Source organism: Scyliorhinus canicula, chromosome 14 (assembly GCF_902713615.1).
Source record: "Scyliorhinus canicula chromosome 14, sScyCan1.1, whole genome shotgun sequence".
Classification (NCBI taxonomy): Eukaryota; Metazoa; Chordata; class Chondrichthyes; order Carcharhiniformes; family Scyliorhinidae; genus Scyliorhinus; species Scyliorhinus canicula.
Window position 1 is genome coordinate 74688868 of NC_052159.1, and position 14063 is coordinate 74702930.

Genomic DNA, 14063 nt, shown 5'->3' on the forward strand with positions numbered 1-14063 from the left:
GTATGCAGATTTAACTTCAGAGTTTAGCTGTATTCAGATGACATCAACTAAACAGAAGGAATTTATTCAAGCTTGCCCCTGAAATGAAGAATCAGGATTGAAGGTTGATTAAGAGCTCTGAAAGAAGGATTTAAATACATGACTGCATTTAAAGTAAAACTGTAAAAAGCCCATCTCCAGCCGCAGATCGATTCAGAATCCAATGCTGTGAGTCAATGCCATGAAATTCATACAAACACATCATATTTAATTAACTTTAATATTTGCTCCAATATTTTACTTTAATATTTGCTCCAAAAAGTACCAGATTAAATATTACTGCTGAATAATTACAGCCTTCATAAATATGTTATGGGTTAAATTAAAAAGATTTTCCACAGTGGGCAGCTATAGTTTTTCTTTAATTATTTAGGCTCTTTATTGAAGTATACTGAATGTAAAAACAAAAAACAAGTAGAATGACTAAAAATGTTTTCAGAATTTGAATTATTTCCATTGCTTTTATTAATACCACTCTGATCCAGAGTTTCTATTCAAATGTGGTTTCTTCACATAATTCCCTGATATTAAAGTAACTGTCACAATAGATTATATGAAGAGTTTTCACAATCATTTCCAATAAATCTTAAAATATCACATTTGAAGCAAGTCTGATCCACAAAACCTGAAATTACCTCATTGAGAGTTTATCCTAATTGTGCTTGTTTGCTGACTTTTAAGGATGCTCCAAAAGTTGAAGGATACTAATTGGCATGTTTAAAAAGTTTTACTAATGTAAACCCAACCCAATAATTTTATATTTTTAAGTCATTTTTAAGTCATTTTTAGTTATTAAAAAAAATCAGGCTACTCAAGAGTGGATTGACATGGTGATTTAAAATGTTCACTTTTGTGATGAACACTTTTTCACATGTATTAATCCAGCTTTACCGAGTTATCACTCTCAAGAAATGTTTTGAATAGTAACTTAAAATGTAGTGTTTCAGACATTGATCAATTGTGCTGGTTCATGGCAAATTTTGTGTTCAGTGATATACAAATTGGAGTGACCAGAAACTCGAGAGGGGGTGGTTTTCAAAATGGGCACTTTTTGCACTGGAATAGTTTACTGCATCCAGAGGGAAGATTTATCCCACTGTACTTAAATAACTAATCTTCTTCAGAGTCGCTACTCCTCTTTGATGGAGCACTAGTCCTGATTGATGACATCAATTGATCTTTAATCTGTTTTCTTGGATTTTCCTCTAGTTCAGTTTTGATTGCACCAGAGACTGATAGCTTCCATTCCAGTTCTTCAATGAAAATGAAAGGAGACAAGAAGGTAGAAAGTCAAAATGGAACATTGGAATGTTATTTAGTTCAAAGTAATGCAAATAGTTTCCTGCTCCTTCTGTAACTAAATGACAACGGTTTAATTATAGCCACATTCACTAGCAAGACATGTAAATTATAATGCACGTATGCACACATAAATAAGTGGAGCAGTATTGTACCGTACACACCATTGCCAGAATTTTACAGCCCCCCCCCCCCGAGGTGGCTTTGTTGCGGTAAAGGTGGATTGCCATAATCCACTGGTAGGATCTCCTGCTCCTGCCAAAGTCAATGGCGTTTTTCAATGCCCACCCATCCCGCCGCCAGGGAACCCATGGCGGTGATTGACTTTGGCAGGACCGGAAGATTCCACTGGCAGGAAGGGCCAGAAAATCCCACCCTATAAATTGTGTGTATACATAGCTGGCACCCTATATACAGTTGGAAGCAGCATGTCGAGTGATGCATCAGCTGATCCACACTTCAAAAATGTGGTCTTTGAGATATCACTTCTGTAAAGTTAATGGTGATCTGATAATTAGTCAAGTAATTGATTAAAATCAGTAAGAGTAAATCAAATCAATCAATGAAGAACAACAAGCAGCAGAAACTGACTAAATTGCTGAAATCATTTTGACATTAATTTGAGCCATCTTCTTAACATTTCAACTCGCTGAAAATGTACTGGTAACATTAAGAACAGGGGGTAACAATAAGAACGTGCATATTTTAAATCTATATCTACAGTGCAAGTCTCTTGAAAAAAGAAGACACCCACTCCTAGCAATCTACTCCATATTAAGAATCTGGGCACAATTGGAGTATTTGCCAAGTTTACCACCTCAAAAAGGTTAACAACCTTAATGTTAACTCTGCTTCGCTCCACAGATGCTGAATTTTTCCAGATTTTGTTGCTTTTATTTCATATTTACAGCATCCGCAGTGTTTTACTTTAATTTTAAATTGACAGCTGTGCCGATTTACCACCTCGTAAGCCAAACTCCTGTCGACTACTGCTTAGCACCTGACTCATGGTTTCCCCTCCCCTGCCCAATTATACTGTCTCTCAGCATAAACTAGCCTCATCGGTTAGCTGCAGAACTTATTGCGAGTCAGTCCAATGGTATACATCATACAGTAAAACACATTACATACTAAAAATGTGTATGAGGTAATTAGTGGACTTGCATGAGGCACAAGTGTAGAAACAATTACATTTGACAGAAGTTAAAAAGGTATTAAATTCACATTGGCATAGTTTGCTGCCTGTTAAAGCTCCAATCATGTGGTCGGACACAAATCCAAATGAACACATTAGCCTAGATTTTTCAAACATGCTCAATCTCAAATGTAATAAGCGCTTAAATTTTTTGGATCAGTCTAATTAACAGATCAGACAAGAACTTGCCTGCCGATGGATGAAAAATCTGATGCTATTGCGGGATTTAAAAGGCCTGCAGACCTTAAAAAGACATCATGGATTACAGCTTTGGAAGAGAAAAAGGCTTGTGTAGAGTATTGACCATCAGATAGAGGCATTACACATGTAGTAATCACCGTTTAATTAGCATGCCGCCTGGTAGGAGGATCACCAATACCAAAAACTCAAAAAATTGTGTGGAAATGGAAAATTCAGAGTAACTGCATGTCTGGATCTTCCAAAATGCGCACACATAAGGCAGAAAGCCCCAAACTGCTGATTCAGGTGCAGAGGTGCCAACCTGACAACAGGACTGGGCCATCTCAGACTCTTGCTGTCAGGGTAGAAAGCCCTGCACAATCTCAAGAGGCTTTTATAAATACACAGAGCAACTTTGCAAACTCTTACCCCTGAGGAATCACCTATATGAAGCACAAGACTAAATTTAACAGAATATAGGACAAACATTGTCAGAAAGGGAAAGAGCCAGAAACATATACAGGACGCTGTTTTGCTCATCATCATGTTAGATAATCAAAATACCTTTTGAAAGAATGAACAAACTTCATTTCTGCAGCACCAGTGAATGAAATATTTGGAGATAGAGTCAATTCTGTAATGTAGATAGGGCAGCGCATTGGTGCAGTGGTTAGCACTGGGACTACGGTGTTGAAGACCAGAGTTCGAATCCCGGCCATAAGTCACTGTCCGTGTGGAGTTTGCACATTCTCCCCATATCTGTGTGGGTTTCACCACCACAATCCAAAGATGTGCTGGTTAGGTGGATTGGCCGTGCTAAATTGCCCCTTAATGGGAAAAATTAATAATTGGGTACTCTAAATGTATTATTTTTTTTAATTGTGTAGACAACAAAGCAGCCAATTTGTGTACAGAAAGACCCCACAAACAGCGATGAGATCAATACAGGTTGATTGGTTTAGCAGTGTGGGTGAGTGTAACCGTTCGCCAAAGCGCCAGGATAATTCTAACGCGGCACTTCAAATATGGTAATCAGATCTTTTATATCCAAATGGCCAGGTAAAAAGACCATTAATTTCAAGTATGATGATGTACAGTTGTGTGCACAATTCAGTTTTAGCAACAGAGGTTTTTAAACCAATTCTTTACCCAATTCTTTTTTTCGATTAAGGGGCAGTTTAGTGTGGCCAGCCCATCTACCCTACACATTTTTGGGTTGTGGGGCGAGACTCAAGCAAACATGGGGAGAATGTGCAAACTCCACACTGACAGTGACCCGGGATCAAACCCAGTCCTCAGTGCTGTGAGGCAGTAGTGCTAACCACTGCGCCACATTGACGCCTCTGCAACAGAGTTATACCCATATTACATAATATAATGTCCTCATTTTAATAACAGCATAGTCACTGGTTGAGATCCACAAGTGTGTTTGTATTTTCTGAAGTATATTTCTTCAACAAATCAAAACAGCTAGTTGTTTAATTTTTCACAGAAATTCTGACTCATAAACAGTGAAAGATTTAACGAATTCTAGAGTACAAGCTGCCCAATGAGGCAGTGAAAAAATATCTGCAAGGACTCAGTGAAGTGTTGTGCTTGTAACACAATAAACAAAGATTGATTAATTGCAACGCTGAACTAAATGCGGAGTAAACTCTTGGCAAAAATCATCATCGTGTGCAAAATGGCTCACAATTAGGATCCACTGGAAAAAAGGCTTACTATGAATCTTTTATACTTTATTATTTAGTATTGTGCAGTGGAAGTAATGCATCACACATACCAAAAAATATTGAGCAATGCAATGGGGATAAGTTAAAATTATAGATTAATGTTTGCAAGTTAAATCTCAATTTATGAACTGCATCATCTCTCTTGCATCTCTCAAAACTTATATAGCTCACTGTTACACATTATTCCCCCTGTCTATAATTTAGTCACTACATTATATACTCAATCTCACAAGAAAATAATGAAATGAATGATGGCTCATGGTGAAAATAAATCAGATCCACTGTTAAGTTGCAAAGTCCAGAATTAGTAAATGGATAAATCACTGACCTCCTGATAGAGAATGCTAATTGCTCACTGATCTACTCCAGAGATCACAGTTTACTCTTTGTAATTCACATGAACTTCTGAAACAAAGTTGTCAAATGCAATTTTATTTGCAAATAAATTTGGTGGTCAGTTGAAGCAAGGAGTGTAGCATTGGAATTATAAAATTAAAATATGCAAAGGTGTAGAACAATGATGGATTTAATTTAATATGGATCTTTTGTCTATTATTCTTTTGTCTACTATGCGCGTACTGCACATTCCCTTGGCTGCAGAAAAATATTTTTCACTGTACATCGATAATTGTGACAATAAATAACAATCAATCAATTTGTCCTGAGAATCGCACATAAAAAGACAAAAAGGGAAGACCAAATTGGCCATTAACCTAAAACATTGCTTGTGGGTTTCCTAATGGATTGTTATGAGGAGTGAAGATTCCATTTATACTAAACTTTTCATCGGAACCGTTATCAACCCGAAACATTTATTGAAATGTGGCTGGCTCAGTAGCCAAGTACTCGATGAGTGCTGTGAGAATATGATCGTGCAACATAATAGAGATCATACATCAGCTATTTGGGCATTACAGGACATTTATTTGAAAAATCCTGAAGGAAAACTTAGTTAGATATTATGTCTTAATATTTTTAATAATTAAGTTATGAATCTTGATCATTGTAACTCTGCAAAAAAACAATTTTCTTAATCACTTACCATCTTTTGTTAAATTCATGCCTCCAAATACTAAGGGCCCAATATACTGTGCCTTGATGTCACCATCCTGATAAACAAATATTGTTGGGAGGTTCCTGTCAGGGTAGTTGGGTATACAGGTGGTGGAGATGGCTTTAAGAAATTTAGTCTCTGGGAACATCCTCGCCAGTTCACATAGATGTTGATTTAACAAGGCACAAAGAGGTATCCTGGTACATACAAATAACAAACAGACAAATTATTTCAAAATTATTTAAATGCACAATAAACTACAAGTAATGCTCAATGTCCTCATTTAAGTAGTTACGGTGCAAATTAAAATGTCATATGTATTTATTTAGGACAAGACAGCTTTTCAAAATAAACCTTAAATCTACTAAATTCCAGTGAGCAATGAACTGTACTGCACTAGAGTGTTGGTGCAATCTGAAATGTTATAAAGGGCAAATACCTGTAACATTTACTGGTGCTGTTTGGAAGTACTAGTTGGAGAGTCTGGGAGAAGAGAATATAAATAATTTCCTTTCCAATGACATAATAGTGTCACCAGTCATGTCCCTTGGGCTTAGCAGGAAATCCTTATTGGGCATAGGTTTTTACAATGTTCAGTCCATAGAAATTATATCAGAATTTTCTTTAATGTTACTCTCTTTCAATAAAGAGAGAAGAACAACAAAATGAAGTGTGAGGCAACTGTTAAGTATGACAGATGTTTATTTGGAATTCAAAGTGCTCCTTTGTGGAACACAAGTGTATTAATTAGATATACAACTTACCCTTGTTTGTACAGGTGTAGTATTACCCATAGACCCTTGTCAGCTTTAGTCACCTCCTGTACATAATCTGGCCCAGAAATCTCTAAAATCTCCCCATACACTTTCTTCATCAGGGTTGCCTTCCATTCGACTAGTCTTTGCTGTCTGGATAACATTAAATTATAGTTAGTCAGTTAACATACAATAGTGGAAAATAACCAACCACTCAGATGCCATTAAACATATCTAATATTTAATGCTATGGTTATTCATCCGGTTTCTTTCAGATGAGAAATCCGCATTTGTGGGGAGGGGACAGTAGGTGGAATGTGATGTGCTCCCCTGTGGGGCGTTTGTTGGGAGGGGGGCATTTAATTAGGTGGGAGCGTAGTAGATGGAGACCCATTGCCTTCCCATCTCCACCCTGATTAAGTCCCTGGCTGATCCTGCAATTAATATCCACTTATTAACCCAGCAGTGGGCATGGTACTTGCCATGCGGAGATCACGAAAAGCAAACCTATATGAGGGCTTCCAAGGAGAGGGTGGTCTCTTTCATAGACAATCAATGGTCTATCAAGGGACTTGGCATCAAGAAGATGACAGCCTGCTTAGAGCCACACCCCCCACCCCACCCTTTCTGCCAACGCCCTTCCACCCTCCTCCACAACCTCTGCTCCTCGACTTTCCTCCTGCCATCAATCACCTATGGCCTGGGGATCTAGTGACAATACTAGGGCTTAGCTGGATGCCATACTGGCAGCAGCCATTGCCTCCTTGGTAGTACTGCCATTCATTAGAGGATCCAGCTTCTGATTTGGCTGGCAGTTCTCAGTGGGAAGGTCCCCCCCCCCCCAGGGTCCTCGATTCTGGGGATGCCCGCCACGTTCCAATTATGCATTTAAGTGGCACTTAAGTCGGCAGGCTTTACCCTTAAAGAGATGACATGGGGCTCCTGTTGGCTCACGAGTCAGTATCCGAGATTCCTGGTCACATTAAATCCAGCCCAGTTAATCAAATTCTGTGCAAATGAAAGTGAACATGACAGTACAGATGCTGCAAGTTTGAATTTCAACAGTTCAGCCAGGTGAAGGGAAACCATCATATAAATCACTTTTCCACTTGTATCTAGTGTAAGATGATATAATGGGGAAAGATTTGCTGTAGCAGTGTATTCAGTAATCACTGCCGTTAGTTAGACTTTCCCTTACATCTTAGACTTTAAAAAAAGATTTGGTCGCATGTTGCTTAACTCGCAAGCTGATTAAAAGGAAAATGGGCACCCGAGACCTCAGTGAACAGGCAACCAACTGTTTATCTCCTAAACCAATCAAATTGAAGACTTGAGAAGTGAACAAAGGGCTGAGAAGTAAATATCAACTAGTGTTGCCAAATTCAATGTAAAACCAGAGGCAAAAGAGAATTAAAGATTGGATTAAAAAGAGGGAAAAACAAAAAGGAAAATAGAGAAAAAATATTTAATTTGACAATTAAAAAAAAAATCACAAATAACATGGTCACTTGGAATGAGTCCCACGCTTGAAATTAGCAGTCACCACATCCACAGGTACGGATGGGTACTTATCCTTGAATGTGGCCGGTTTAGTTTGTATCTATGCACAAACATGGCAAATTCACATCATTCATTGCATTTCAAAAGTGAAACAGACAAAATGCCATTTTTGTGAAGATAAGGCAGAGTAATGTAACTCGAACAGAAACCTCTGGGCTTTTGCATTTAACCGTGCCACTGCCCATTGCCATGAACATGTCATTTACCTGTGAACCTCACTGTTGTTTAGACTGCAAATCCTGGGCCAATTTTAAGCAAAAGAGACAGAAATCAAGAATCTAGATAATTAATAGGTTAAAGATAAAGGATAGAGGTTGGTGTATATAGGCTATGCATTGGGTTATTTTAACCAACATAAATAACTGAGAATGTCCAAGCAGTCTACAATCTGAGAAAAATTTGTATCATGGTAGCATATGTTACCAGGTCACAAATGATTATCCATCAGTCCTAGCATTATCAACTGAAAAACGTCAGATCAAATATTGAGGACTGAATCAAAATAAAAATAAATTAAGCGACAGGGTGGTTCCTTGTGACTGTTATCATTTTCAGTACAACTTAAAGCTTCACGTTTGCTGGGATCCCATACACATCTGCATTCTAACACTTCTTTAACATCTTCAAATTGTTTACCTGTACATCTCAATGGCTCTTTCATCTTCCTCACTGAATTCATCTTCATTCTCTTCTAGCTCTTCCAGGGTCATGTCCTCATATGTTTTAACTGACAGAAAAAGTATACTTAATATCTGCATGTGTTGAAAACCTCACAAAATTTCATCAGACTTTTAAAAATATTTAAAAAGCACTTTCAAAAAGAAATTTGGTAAATTTCTTTGCTTGGGAAGGTATAAGGCAGAGAAACCATGCGATGCTTAATTCGTGCACAAGTGTGAAAACAATGCATTCAATAAGCAATTTGTTACTGAATTTCTTGCAAAGAAAATGCAAAGGTTTTGTTAAAATACAAAGACAAAGACAGTTAGAAAAACTATGTTATACAACAAGTTTTAATTAAATCCCTTCACCTCTGACCTAGACTTAAATCTCCAACTGTTCACAGCCTCGGCAATTAAACAAATAACCAGAGCAGGAGGCTCACTAACCATTCCCAGACTCAATGATGAGGTAGCTACAAGAGCAGATCAGAGGCTGGGAACTTTGCAGTGAGTAACTCACCTCCTGACTCCCAAAAGTCTGTCCACCATCTACAAAGCACAAGTCAGGAGAGTGATAGAGTACTCTCCACTTGCCTTGGTGAGTACATCTCCAATAACATAATAATAATCAGACACAGGGAGAACATGCAGACTCCGCACAGACAGTGACCCAAGCGGGAATTGAACCCGAGACCTTGACGCTGTGAAGCAACAGTGCTAACCACGTGCTACTGTGCTGCCCAGTGCAAGAAGCTCAACAACATCCAATACAAAACAGTCCGCTTGACTGACACCCAATGCACCACATTAAAACTCTACACCCTCCATTATGGGCACATACTGGCACCAGTGTGCATCATATAAAAAGCGCAAGACAGCAACTAGCCAAAATTCCTTCCTCTACCACCTAGGAGGAAAATGGATCAAACATATGGGAACACCATTAGTTACAAGTTCATCTCTAAGTCACATACCATCCAGACTCAGAACTGTATTGCCATTTTTTCCAACTGTTTCTTGATAAGAAAAAACACCTGGAAAACCCCTTCCTAACAGTAGCGTAAGTGGACTGAAACAGAAGACTGCAGTGCTTCATGTTCTTAAGAATTAGGGATGAGCATCAAGGTTCTGGCATTCCCAACAAAGTTCACACCCCATGACCAAATAAATAACACCTCTTCACTTACCAACCGATCTCTGGTGTTGAATGAGCTCTTCCTCTGCTGCCTCATTTGGATCCTCCTTCGGAGGGAGGATTCCCTTTTTCCGCAAAATATCATTCCATTCAGTATCTGCATTTGGATCCTGAAGCAAAAGATAGCAAAACTAGTATGATAGGTTAGTGCAGTCTTTTTCATATCCTATACTCACCACTACATTTGACACCACAAGTGGAAATATTCCACAATGACAAATATATTCTTTAAACACCTCAACAAGAATCTCCTTTCTTACAAGACAAAGTAGCCTAGAATTGGGAAGGGCGGGCAACACTGAAGCTGAAGAAAAATAACACGGGACACTTCTTTTATTCACAGTAGATTCTAAGCCAATATCCCAGGCAGACCAACATGTAACCAGTGTCCGAAAAGACAGTTCACATGTATAAAAGCACCTCAGCAACTGGTGGAGCATTTTGCATTTAATGAATTGTTTATGAACAGTACATCAGGACTTACATTGTAGAGCCACACATTGGCCTAATTAATAGTGTCCCTTTATCCTGTTAACCTGGAAAAATAAAAGCTTTTCTAGTTCCACCAGTATCTTTGAACCAGAGTCCTTAAATTATTTTAAAAAGACAATCATGTAGTCGCTGAAAAAATATTCAGGATTGTGGGGACTGTTTAATAGAGCAAGATTAGGCTAGGTGGTTCATGTGGGGATTACTGGAGTGGTCTTGATGAGATGAAATGCTTGCTTCCACGTGTTAACATTCCAGGATGTTCTGCATCTACTAGTTATAATCACACAGCAGACCTGATCAGCTTGTTCCATGTCAAAGATCAGCTTTTTAAAGAAATGGGCAAATGTTGCTGGACTGTCAATCCACTGTAAGAGTGCAACCAGAGCAACAACAAAATGACATTTGTTCTGAAACCTGTGGTGAATGGAGAATTTTAGGAATATTGGAACAATTTAAAAGGTAGCGTCCCGGATGAGGGGAAAGATATCGGAGCTCAGCCGGGTATACAGGATCTGGAGCTTCTGTGCCTCTGAGGGTGGTTCTGTCGCAGATCCGATGTATGCTTCAAAGTAAACTAGCCAATGTGCGAAGGCCGACTTGGCGTTGTCTGTTTGAAGGTGCAGCTGCAGGCGATCAGGCTTGATACGGAGATCCATCGTTGTAAAATCACTGCGTAATAAATTGATGCACTATCAATTATGACGAGAGTAGAGTGTGATCGAGGCTTTATTACGCAGAGATCTGTCGCCTCCTGCAGCCGAAATGGCTGCAGCTCAGAGAGCCCACACATTTATACTCCGCCTACTGGGCGGAGCCAGCTGGCAGGGATCTACCCCCATACCTGTAGTACCGTAATACACCTCATATGCGAGATATATATACATACACGACAGTGTTGACTACCACATAGGTGCAGACTCGATGGGCAGAATGGCCTTCTGCACTGTAAATTTGTTGTAAATTCTATGAAAACCAAGGAAACCGATTTCTAGAAGAAGCAACCAAACCGAGGGCACCATTAGAAAAAAAAGGGTTAGAAAGACGGAACTCGGACTTTATTGAAATAGGGCTGGCATCACAGTATTGATCACAATGGTGATCATTAATGCGCTGTCAATCTGTATAAATAAACGGAGACATTTTCAAACACATCACACACACAGTTAAAAACCTGAACAATTAGTTGATCTTTTGAAATGTGACACACGCGGTTTGACAACTCTTGTGAAATCAAATAGTGCTCTGATCTAATACATTTTAGTAGGCCGAACAGGCTCCAAAGTTATCTCGAGGGAGGGGCGGGGGGTCAAAGGAAACATGTTTATTAATCGTGGCAGCTATACAATGAGATTTGCCGTGGATTTGACACATAAGAATGAGAATAAAACATGCGGTTGCTAAATATCATCCAAGAAGACGTTTCCGCTTCTGCTAACTTTGCCGTCCCAGTTAAATGAACCCCCAGGAGAGGAGTTACTGACCTGCATTGCTGTGTCTCACCGCCCAGAGCGGCTCTTGGCTGGGCTCCGTCACTCGCTAATGTCCGGAGCACGAATTCTCCGCTGGAGCTTTTCCCCCTCAGTAGCTCACAGACAGACAGCGCTCGGCTCAGGTTGGATTCCTCCCTCTGAGCAGGGATGGTTGCTGTTGGTTCGGGGGGATTTTTTTTTGGGTTGCACCAATTTCCGGTTTCTTATGATGCCATTTATGGAATGGCGGTGACAAGTTTTCCAAATGAGGAAATAGCAACCCAGTGATTCACTCACTCACTTCTACTGCTTCCTCTCTGTTCAACAGCAATAACATGACAGGCAGGAAATGGCTCCTACTCAGCACTGCTTGATCATTTTCAGTTTACGTATAGAATGTTGTTCAATGGCATACAATTTATATGTAACCAACGTTCCAATTTTATAAATTTGCCGTGTTAGAAATATGAAATTAAAAAAGGTTGATTTTTGACAATGCTATTCATGGTCTTTTTCTATTATTCTCCACGTGTGGGTGATACTGGATTGCTCTGGAGGACTGGTTCGGAACCATAGTGCAAGGTAAGTAAATAGGAGTGGACTGGTAATCCAACACTGATTGCCACTCCTTGGAAGTTTCTATGATTTATCTTCCTTTGTGTTGGGGTTTAGCAGTCAACTGCCCCTTGACTTGCAGCTGAATGCTTCCTGGACTGCAATAAACTCGCCAAGGCCAGTCATCTTGATGTACCATCAATCGACGACAGACGAGGAGAAAAACTGGCTTTAATCAGCTTAAAGACACCTGCTGGCAGCCTGTCCCAGAATGAGGGCAGGGCTGGAGGTTGGCCACCTTTATACATGAGTCTGAGGGGAGGAGCCACAGGCGGAGCCAGCAGGGACAAGCCCAGGCATGTAACAATGCAACAGTACAATTCAATACAATGGTTTACCACACATCTGACACCATGCCCTTTTATTTACATAACGGAAAAGGCCATTGCTGTGGCTTCCAGCGCCCACATCCAAGCTGGGGGACGTACAGAATACCCACCCGGATTGAAGTAGTGGGTTTTAAACTCCCACTGCTCATTTCCCATTGGGTGAACTCCCACCCGTTTGCCAATAAAGACACTCACACTCCACAAAGCCCATAAAGAGATCTATTGATGATCCCCCCGCCCCATCCTTTGTGGCCACAGGTTTGCATTGCCGTTCTGCCAGCCCATTTGAGGACAGGTGATAAGGTGCTGTTCTGATGTGTCTGACGCCATCGGGTAGCATGACGTTTTGGAACTCTTTACTGATGAAGGCAGTGCCGTTTTCGGAAACCAGGACTAGTATTCCGTGCGTGCAGAAACTGTCGTAATTTCTCGATTGTAGCGTTGGGAGGTAGTGGAGCTCATGCAGTATATCTAACCATTTGGAGTATGCATCTACCAGGATCAAAAACATGGATCCCATAAAAGGCCTAGCAAGTACACTCACACCAATGGCCTGGTTTAGCTCACTGGGCTAAATCGCTGACTTTTAAAGCTGGCCAGCAGCACGGTTCGATTCCCGAACCAGCCTCCCCGGACAGGCGCCGGAATGTGGCGACTAGGGGCTTTTCACAGTAACTTCATTGAAGCCTACTCGTGACAATAAGCGATTTTCATTTCATTTCCATGGATGTAGGAAGGCTGAGGGAGGGAATTCTTGATTCTCCTGTGGGTAGTATGACTAGGGGTATTACGGTACCTGGAAGTGTGAGCTGCCGTTGGTGCAGAGGACTCGCTGCCCATTGCCCAGGTATGTCATGTGCCTCTCAGTCGATTGGCTGAGAGGTAGGTAGCTCCGCCTACGAGGTGGGGTATAAGAATCCGTGTTCCCCGGCAGTATGCCATTCTTCTGTACGTCTGCTGCCAGGTACACTTCTTGTGTATTAAAGCCTATCGTTTGGACTTTATCTACGTTTCGTGTCCATTGATTGTGCATCAATTTAATACACAAGATTTTAAAGGATGGAGCTTCACATCAAGCCGGAGTGTCTTCGACTCAGCCTGCACGCAGCAAATGCAACAGCAGCATTTAAGCACTGGCTGGCTTGCTTCAATAGCTACTTGAGTACAGCTGAAAACGTCCCGACGAGGGTACAGAAATTGCACATCCTCCACTCGAGCGTCGGCACCGCCGTGTACACGCTCATAGAGGACACGACAGACCACGACGCGGCCATGGACTTGCTTAAAGGACATTTCATACGGCCGGTAAACCAAGCCTACGCTCGGCACTTACTGGCCACAAAGCAGCATCTTCCTGGTGAGTCTCTGGACGAATTTTACTGGGCCCTCCTCGTTCTGGGGAGGAACTGCGGCTGCCCACAAGATTCTGCTGCCGAGCACACCGAACTTTTGATCAGAGACGCTTTCATTGCGGGTATGTAATCTT

General features: G+C 40.6%; 1 protein-coding gene across 2 annotated transcripts; it reads right to left on the reverse strand.

The window, feature by feature from the left end:
- Positions 1–393: 393 nt before the first annotated feature.
- On the reverse strand, positions 394–11860 carry pdcl3 (phosducin-like 3). 2 transcript variants are annotated; one of them, XR_005463150.1, is made up of 7 exons: positions 11646–11860; positions 9665–9782; positions 8452–8542; positions 6265–6408; positions 5489–5697; positions 4775–4851; positions 394–1292 (listed from the first exon to the last, which is right to left on the reverse strand). XR_005463150.1 is itself a non-coding variant. In XM_038818022.1 (6 exons), the coding sequence occupies exons 1-6, from the start codon at positions 11649–11651 to the stop codon at positions 1150–1152; spliced, it is 711 nt and encodes a 236-aa protein (XP_038673950.1). In that variant the 5' UTR covers positions 11652–11859; the 3' UTR covers positions 394–1149. The 2 variants fall into 2 exon arrangements, 1 of the variants encoding a protein (XP_038673950.1); XM_038818022.1 differs by lacking the exon at positions 4775–4851 and having other exon boundaries at positions 11646–11859.
- Between the last annotated feature and the right edge of the window lie 2203 nt (positions 11861–14063).